Source organism: Venustampulla echinocandica, assembly GCF_003357145.1.
Source record: "Venustampulla echinocandica strain BP 5553 chromosome Unknown scaffold_2, whole genome shotgun sequence".
Taxonomy (NCBI): domain Eukaryota; kingdom Fungi; phylum Ascomycota; class Leotiomycetes; order Helotiales; family Pleuroascaceae; genus Venustampulla; species Venustampulla echinocandica.
This window is the reverse complement of record NW_022474207.1, coordinates 1140749-1149251: the sequence shown is the minus strand read 5'-3', so window position 1 is coordinate 1149251 and position 8503 is coordinate 1140749. Positions and strand designations below refer to the sequence as shown.

Below are 8503 nucleotides of genomic sequence, written 5' to 3'. Positions count from 1 at the left end.
TGCAGACTTTAGGGCTTTCGTACTGGAGCATTTATACTAATGCGGATGATAATTGATTTCGACGGGCGGTGCCGCGTAGCTGAGCGGCACGATGGGGATCTCGCGCGGCTTGTTCAGGGGGCTAGATGGAAGGAAATCGTCGACGCAAACACGAAAAATCTTAATGTGGTAGCTGATCCACGGCTGACGATGAATGAATGAGGTGCTTTCGGAAGATCTGCAGGCGTCGGTGGATGGGCAGAGCTTGAGAAAGTCCGGATGTATATCCGCATGAACCGAGATTAACTGGTTCGGAATGGTAAACTTGAATGGAACTTGTATTATGTATGCTTGAAGCCTCTCATCTCTCACTGGGCGGCTTGCGCGGAGGTGTTGAACTTGTCTTAGAAACTTGAAGGAGAGAAATAGAAGAGCGGAGGCTATGCAACGAACGGAGGCTTCAGCGGAGGCTGCGCGACGACCGGAGGTCTATATCGGGGGCGGCGGAGGTAGAGTTGTAAGGCAGGGTCTAGCAAGAGTTCACTGGATGGAGGATAGAGGTGCGCAAGTGATTTCACTTGCCGGGCAGGGGAAATCATCAAAGGCACCAGGGCGCAAGTGATTTTACCTGCCAGCAAGGGAATTAGTTCAGGTTCAGGGGCTACATGGCGCAAAGGATTTAACCTGCCGGGCAAGGGAAATAGCTGGAGAAATAGAACTATAGTCGAGACTAGGCTTATTACTACAAAGGTATAATTGAGACTAGGTTTATCATATAAGCTGCCTAAAGCTCTAGTATTTCCTTTACTAGTAGTAGCTCTTAAGTCTTGTACTTTGTAATCAGGGGGCGACTACACTTGGGAGGGGATATATGTAGTCGGGTGGAGCTGCAGGCAGGCGTCACGTACGTCGCGTAAGCTAGGGGTATAAAGGGGGCTCTAGGCGCGTATATATTCTTATTCTCTCTCCAGGCAGTTATAACTCTAAAACCTTGATTCGTAGTCAAGCACTTTCACTCCTTCACAGTATTTCTAAAATTACTATATATCTTTTAGAAATACTATTTCTAAAATTATTATATATATTCTCATTATTCTCCAGAATCTAAATCGTTTTTAGTTTATATACTAAGATTTATCGTTAGCTTTTATTTAGTTTATTAGAAGCTAGCTTTAGCGAAGTTAAATTATTTTATTACGAAAGGGGTTTAATATAGATATATTTCAAGATAAGGATGGAGAATGAAGCATGTGTTATTCCAGTGTACGAGGGAATCACTTCCAATCCTCACTCGCCTCATCGATGATAAGATGATAAGATGGTGCTATGAGTGTAAGTAAGAGATGAACATAAAAGTGAGCCCGTCCGCCCAGTTGTCCTGTACCAAACCATTCAGATTTATCTAGATATCTTCTGCTGCATTCCAGACTCGATGGCCATCATGACACCACAACCACACGACACAGTCGAGATGGGTTCGTTAGACAACACCACGCCCCAGATCTCCTTGCCAGACCCCGTGGTACTACCTCCACAGCTTGAAAAGCAGGAGGAGATACAAGAAATACAAATCTCCATTCCTCCACATCCACCATTTGCATCAACCTCCTCAACATCGTCTTCTAACACCAGCAATCCGCTCGATGCATGCGACTTCCCACCCAAAACCGACCTCCCAATCCTGCGCTCCATCCGCCACCACGTCGCTTCCATCTACCGCCGCATATTCACACTCATCCTCCTCCTCAACATCCTTATCCCTCTCCTCTCCTACCTCTCCTCATCTCCGCCTCCCCTCGATACCACTGCCCTCACAGCTTGCGCCATCAACCTATCTCTCACAATCCTAATTCGGCAAGAACGCATCATCAACGCGCTCTATTTCCTCGTTCTCGCAATCCCGCGCTCAACACCTCTTTCGATCCGGCGACGGGCTGCGAAGGTATATCATCTAGGTGGTGTTCATTCTGGTGGTGCGTTTGCGAGTTTGGACTGGCTTTTCATCTTGACTATCCTGTCGTCCACTACTCAAAATCCGGATGCGGTAGTCTTGGGAGTTGCGTGGAGTATTGTGGTTTTGCTTGGGGCCATGATAATAACTGCGGTGCCGGGCGTGAGAAGGAGGTGGCATGATAGTTTCGAAGCTATCCATCGCTTCTCAGGCTGGTCGTGCTTGGGCCTTTTCTGGGTCTTTACTGTGGTTTATACGAACTACATCCGTCCTGCTAATCAACCCCTTCATGTATCATTACTCTCCAGTCCGGGGACTTGGTGCTTGACAGTATCGACAGCTTCGATTCTCCTGTCCTGGAGCAACGTCAGGAAAGTACGTGTGAGAGCAGAGGTACTGAGTGCACATGTAGTGAGATTGTATCTCCCGCTGCCGAAGGGGTGGGGATGGAAGAATGGCCCTGGGATCGGGACGGCGGTTAGGGTGAGTACGAGGCCGTGGATGGAATGGCATGGGTTTGCAACTGTTGGGGATCAAAGTTTCTTCTTCCATGGCCATCCAACCCCAAAGTCCAACTACAGCTCTTGTTCCAACTCCAGCTCCTCCAATACAAGCTCAAGCTCAAGCTCCGTCCTCCACCGACATAGGACAAGTCGTGGAAAAGGAAGAGCAAGAAACCTCACCACCAAAAGAATTCTCCATCCTCATCTCCTCAGCCGGCAACTGGACGAAATTTCTCATCGAATCGCCCTCCTCCTCTTTATACATCCGCTACCCACCGGCCGCCGGCTTCCTGCGCATATCTCTCCTTTTCAACCGCATCGTACTCGTCGCAACGGGCTCTGGTATCGGTCCCTGACTATCCTTATTATATTCCCGCAAAGTGACTTGTAGGATCCTGTGGGTTGCGCCGAGTCCGGAGATGACTTTTGGGGAAGAGGTTTATAGGGCTGTTAGGGAGAGAGATGAGGTGGGGAGGCCGTGTGTCGTTGATACGAGGGAAGGTGGGAGAGGGAAGGTGGATATTGTGGGGTTGGCGTGGATGTTGGTGCAAGAGAGTGCGGCTGAGGCGGTGGTGGTTGTTAGTAATAAAGGACTGACGGGGAAGGTGGTTTATGGGATGGAGGCGAGGGGAGTGCCGGCTTTTGGGGCCATTTTCGATAGTTGAGAGGGTGTGGGAGAAGTGGATGTTTTGTGGGTGGTATGTTGGAAAGTTATAGAAGTAGATGTGTTGTGTTGGTTGCTTTTATTGTTTCTTGGATGTATGGCGGAAGGAAGGATGGTGTTGTTGGAAGTGGGAGTAGTCGAGGTGCGAGTTGTGCTTGATATTGGATGTGGAATGGATGGAAAGATACTTCAGTGTTGTAGATGTTTCTGTTGGATCCCAAATCCCTGACTTTTGCTTGACACACTTGCATTTATGTAAACTGACACTTGTTTCTACTTGATCGACTAGATCTCCTTCTCACTCGTTTTCCGTCAGGTTCTACTTGATCTGCCTTCACTCGTTTTGTATAAACGCACGTACTCGTTTATCTGACTTGTGTACGCACTGTACGTAGCGTCTAACCAGTGGGCCAGCCACTGGGAATCAATCAATCAATTCAAGAAATCCAACAGTTTCAATAGATGATTTGAACACCTGAATGTGAAAGAACATTCGAGTTTACCTTGTGTGGGCAGATAGGAGACTGTGTGTGATATGATATTGGTGTGTTGGAAGTAGACGTAACTGCGGTGCGCCGTGTGTTGCTTCTTGGCCGTTGGCCGTTGCACGTTCGATGTTGGATATCGAATGTAGAATGGAAAGTCCGATGCCATTGGAATTGAAAACAGACGCTGGCACAAGTGGCCTCGGGAAGAGGAACCTGCACAGCTGAAAGAGCGCTGGATGCTGTGCTTTATGGATCTGCTGTGTGTCCTCAATATCCGTGGCCATTCCTTCGGACTGCACAGTCGGTACGATCGTTGAGCGAACTCTCATACCTTTTCTTTGGTATTTGGGACAGGTATTGGTGTGGGTATGCATCTGGGCTCGGGCGGCCACTTTATCGAGTCGGTATTAAGAGCCTCCTGGAATTGAGCGAGGGACATATCATCTGGCATCGTAAAGATGGCGGTCCCAGGAGTCTCTGATGCGAACTGCTGACCGAGACTAACATAACCGTTTCCTTGACTATGGAGCGAATGTAGGTCAGTACTCGGTGCTTGAAGGCAGAGTCGGACGTTAGCCTCTGAGTCAAGTTGGTAGCGCCAAAGTTCCCCGCAAGCTAGGCAAAACCGTGTAGGTGTAACATCATCCGTGTTGTAGACTCTACTACTCCAAAGTTAGAAGTGGCAGTACCGAAAATTCCAGGCTCCTTCGAGAGGGTCCTAAAGAAGCAGTCGAAGAAGGCGGTAACAACGACATGGAAGTATTGTATCACGAGACTCGGATTTTTGAGTGTCATCTACAGTAGTACCGATTTCACCCCCGTGTCATCTAGTAATACCTCCTCATCAGCAAGCTTGACTACAAGGATATTCCCTATATCTTTGGGATTGAGTGTAAACCATACGAGAGGAATTCCGATCTTCCCGAATATGAGGTTCCGGAACCTCATCTTCTCCCCAAAGAATTCTGGGTTAAATGATGATATGATTCTCATATTGGTGATAAGACTGTAGATAGGAGGGTTGGAGATCTTCTCCCCGTTCATAAATTCATCAGCAGCGCGGTGGAGATCGTCACCTGACAATCTGGCAATATCTGTAGTGGCTCTGGCCCAATAACCGTTCTTAGCTTGGAGGTAATTACCGAAGGTAGCTTGTCGGATAATGATCAAATCGTAGATATAAAACATGAAAATGTGATGTTGCGAGAAGCATAGAAGGGTAGAGAGGGTACAAGCGTGGGAATATAATTGTTGGCAGGAATATACCTGTACGTGGTTGCCTAGGCGTGGTTGCCTAAGAGTGGTTGCCTAAGAGTGGTTGCCTGTGGGCTACCAGGATCGATGCTAGCTTAGGCTGGACGGACACTAGGTATAAAATTAGGAAGCCCACGAGCTCAATACAATCCAGTTGCTCTGATTCTAGTCAACATTAAGGGCAGCAGCCTCATCGCGAACAGAAGACAGGTAGGTGGTATTATGACATTTTCTGGATTATATCGGCGCCAGCGTTCTTCCAAAGTGTCCTTCATTTCGCTATCGATAATGCCGAAGCGAATCTTGCTTAAGATCCTGAAGAACTTCTCGTCTGTCTGCCGTTGCGGTTGTCGTAGGAAGATAGGATGGAAGAGTTTCCAAACCGAGGCTTTAAAGACCTTCAAGCCCTCCACAGGAGGCAATTGGATCAAATCCCCAAAAACAATAACATGCATATTGGGGATTTTACCGTGGCAGACGAATCACCTTTCTTGAAAGTTACCTTTTTTGCTGTCTCCTGCTATTTTAGCAACAGACTTGATTCACTTTTATTTACCCCTGTAGGGAGTATGTCTTGGTGTCTCAGCCATGTGAAATTGACTTTGCTCATCGAAATTTTCCGTAGTTAGAAAGTTGTTATGAACCCGCTATAACGGAGAAAACGAGCACCTGATCACCAGTGTACGAAAGGGAGTTTCAATATGTGAACGTCACCCCCATGTCAGTGGTGAGAGAGAGCTGGCCATAGAAATTCGTCGAATGCTTCGATATGCCCGATTATTCCCTAAAGCAGTTAGGCAAAATACAGGGGGGGGGGGGCGAGTGTGTAGCTCTCTGCTTGGAGTCAACTGCGTTGATCACTATTTCGACGTATTGCTAGGAAATGAGAGTAGATCCTTGAGAAAAATTAGAGTGCCTCAGTGAGGTTAGAGCACATACGGAGGTCATCGCCGATCCATTTCGGGACTTCGTGGCTTCTATCGTCTACCCTTGAAATATAAAACTGGCGTCACAGGCTAGAAGGATCAACAAATTATTGTTCGTCGATGGAACAGACTCCTGTGCCGTCCTTCGCATGCACTTGACTAAGATTCAGCTTGTCCGACCATTTGCAAGATGTGTTCTCTGTCCCGTCTATTCCTTGGTCGCTGTTAGAGGACCCAGCGATATATGTCACGTGTGATGGCCCCAAAACCGAAAGAAAAATGCTACCCCAGCAGATATTTTACCACCTTCCCAATAGAGCAGAAGACCTAGTTTCATATAACTTCCCACATATTGTTGAGGCTTTCGATTCGTTCCCTCGAATGTGAACACTCTCGAAAGGGGGGGGGAGGATGAAAATCTGGGGATTCGCTTATCCCCCGCATCTCAGAGGGCTTCCGTACCACGGCACGACACGAGAGAGGTAGCTTAACTAGGTTGATCTGCAGGTCTTCACTCTTGTTCATCCATCCCCGCATCGTGGCTGTTGAGAGAGGTCAAGACACATAAGATGGCGTTCTAAGACCTCTAAAACCTGCTACGGAAATTACTCCCAGTGCCGCACGCGACACCATGTCTTACTATTGGTGGACCTTCTTTATTTTCTTTTTAGCTTCTGTGCCATATCATAGGACAGCATAGCCTTTCTTTTTATTTATCCTGAACAGCTTTCCCAGGTTTTTGTATCGCATTTGTTGGGTTCTCTATTTGCAAAACAATCAGCTGAGGAGAAGACTACGTGTCATGGCAGAATCACCATGTCTCGACGGCACTTTCAATTGCACTTATCAGAATGGTCCAACCCTCGTTCCTCATGTTGTGCCAGTCTTCGCTGTCGCTGTCCTTGCCGTCGCCTTGCGGATGTATAGCCGGAGTTTGATCCGCCAAAACAGGAATGCATCGGATGTAACGGTGGTTATTGGGCTGTTGTTTTCCGCGGCGCTGACAGGGATGATTCTATACAGTTCGTACAACTCTTTCTTGCTATCCTAACTTCCCTATATCAGTGAACCGAAGCATTCCTTCCTGATCACTAACTGGATCAGGTCCGCGTATAGGCGTCGGTCGGCACGTCAATGATGTCCCCATTCCGTCCATCGAGCGGTTGTTGATCAGTCTTTTTGTGGGCTGCATACTTTACGCCTTCGCCATTTCTATCATCAAGATCTCCATCCTGCTTCTCTACCGCTCACTTTTCCCGACTCCCGGCATCAATCTCGCTACAAATATTATCGGTGGGCTGAGCATTGCATGGGGAATCGAAACGGCACTCGTCGGCACCTTTTCCTGCTCTCCGGTGCGGGCGTTTTGGGATCTGAGCATAAATAAGGAGGACAAGAAGTGTATTGATACGACAACATTCTTCATCGCCAATAGCGCCTTCCATGTTGTGCTTGATATTGCGATCTTGGCGATACCTATCAGGAAGGTGTGGCCACTCAAGATGACAGTGCAGAAGAAGATTGTGGTCAGCTTCATGTTCTTGCTTGGAGGATTGTGAGTTGGGCTTTTCTTCCGCCGTTCCCATGCACCAATCATCAATATCGTTGCCAATGAAGGTCAAGTACACATACTGATACATTTAACTTGCAGCATCTGCATCATCGGAATTATTAGACTATTCTTTCTGGCAACACTGAAAATGGACGATGTAACATGGAGCTTGATCGATACCTACGTCTGGAGCTCCGTTGAGACTAGGTAAATACTCCCATGCTCATATCTAAATTCCCTCGCTAACATGAATAAACCACAGCGTCGGAGTAATCTGCGCCTGCCTACCCACTCTGCGACCTGTCTTCACCAAGCTCTTCCCCAAAGGTGGTCTGGAGACTCGTATCGGCACCGTTCTGAATACACAGCGCTCCCATCGCGCCCAAGAACGCAACAGTTTTGTGCGCTTGCGAGAGGAGAGCAAAGGTATCACGGTTACGAGGGAGATTGAGTTGGAGTCAGGAATCAGTGACGGGAAGGGAAAACTCAGCGAGGAGGAAGTGAGAGACGATATGTGGAGGTACAAAGGTTGAGCCCTGGGAAACGAAATCGGGTGGTCATTTGTTAAAACGTTATTGGATTGTACCATCTTGGTTATGGAAGCGCTGGTGCTCGGGTGTTTGAATTTGTAAGAATGCAAGGCTTGGATAAGGAGTCTCTAATTTCTGCTGAGAAGTTATAATCAAGGATACCCAAGGAAGGACGGAAAAGTCACAAGGCAATATTTCAATACACAGGACCCTGCAGACTTCAGTTTCGTGACATGAAACTTGAGCCGCAAGGCGCTATCAACAGACCAACAGACCACGTTCGTCCTAAGCGCAAGGTAGTATTGGGTTGCTCTTGAGTATACTGTAGTGTAAAAGGTGACGACGTGCTTGCACATCGGCGTTAGGGGTTAAGAATTGGAAAGTCGTGGACAGAACTGACATTTCATGCAGACGACAATCTTCTAATGATCACCTACCAAATCGATCTCTTAAACCCTAAAGCCGATGAACATCATGTTACACAAATGATGACACTATGATGTTGATGCTCGCTGGTGAAGTTGCAAGGAGAGTCGGGCAGTATCATCTTTCGAGATGATAGCAGAAGCTGGTAACTAGGACTGTGACCGCAATTACGGTTTGCAGCACATTGTTTCAAGGAGGAACGCTTGGTTTCTTTGTCACGGCAGCACCAT

General features: G+C 47.6%; 4 protein-coding genes across 4 annotated transcripts; 3 read left to right on the top strand and 1 right to left on the bottom strand.

The window, feature by feature from the left end:
- Nucleotides 1-1420: 1420 nt before the first annotated feature.
- On the top strand, nucleotides 1421-2412 carry BP5553_04733 (uncharacterized protein; the record flags this gene model as incomplete). Its single annotated transcript, XM_032013356.1, has 2 exons — nucleotides 1421-2092; nucleotides 2239-2412. The coding sequence occupies 2 exons, from the start codon at nucleotides 1421-1423 to the stop codon at nucleotides 2410-2412; spliced, it is 846 nt and encodes a 281-aa protein (XP_031869956.1).
- A 68-nt stretch (nucleotides 2413-2480) lies between these two features.
- On the top strand, nucleotides 2481-2789 carry BP5553_04732 (uncharacterized protein; the record flags this gene model as incomplete). The annotated part of the gene is made up of 1 exon (XM_032013355.1): nucleotides 2481-2789. One exon carries the CDS (start codon nucleotides 2481-2483, stop codon nucleotides 2787-2789), a length of 309 nt encoding a protein of 102 aa, XP_031869955.1.
- A 1121-nt stretch (nucleotides 2790-3910) lies between these two features.
- Nucleotides 3911-4773, bottom strand: BP5553_04731 (uncharacterized protein; the record flags this gene model as incomplete). The annotated part of the gene is made up of 2 exons (XM_032013354.1): nucleotides 3911-4247; nucleotides 4385-4773. The coding sequence occupies 2 exons, from the start codon at nucleotides 4771-4773 to the stop codon at nucleotides 3911-3913; spliced, it is 726 nt and encodes a 241-aa protein (XP_031869954.1).
- A 1794-nt stretch (nucleotides 4774-6567) lies between these two features.
- Nucleotides 6568-7850, top strand: BP5553_04730 (uncharacterized protein; the record flags this gene model as incomplete). The annotated part of the gene is made up of 4 exons (XM_032013353.1): nucleotides 6568-6787; nucleotides 6870-7320; nucleotides 7417-7524; nucleotides 7580-7850. 4 exons carry the CDS (start codon nucleotides 6568-6570, stop codon nucleotides 7848-7850), a joined length of 1050 nt encoding a protein of 349 aa, XP_031869953.1.
- Between the last annotated feature and the right edge of the window lie 653 nt (nucleotides 7851-8503).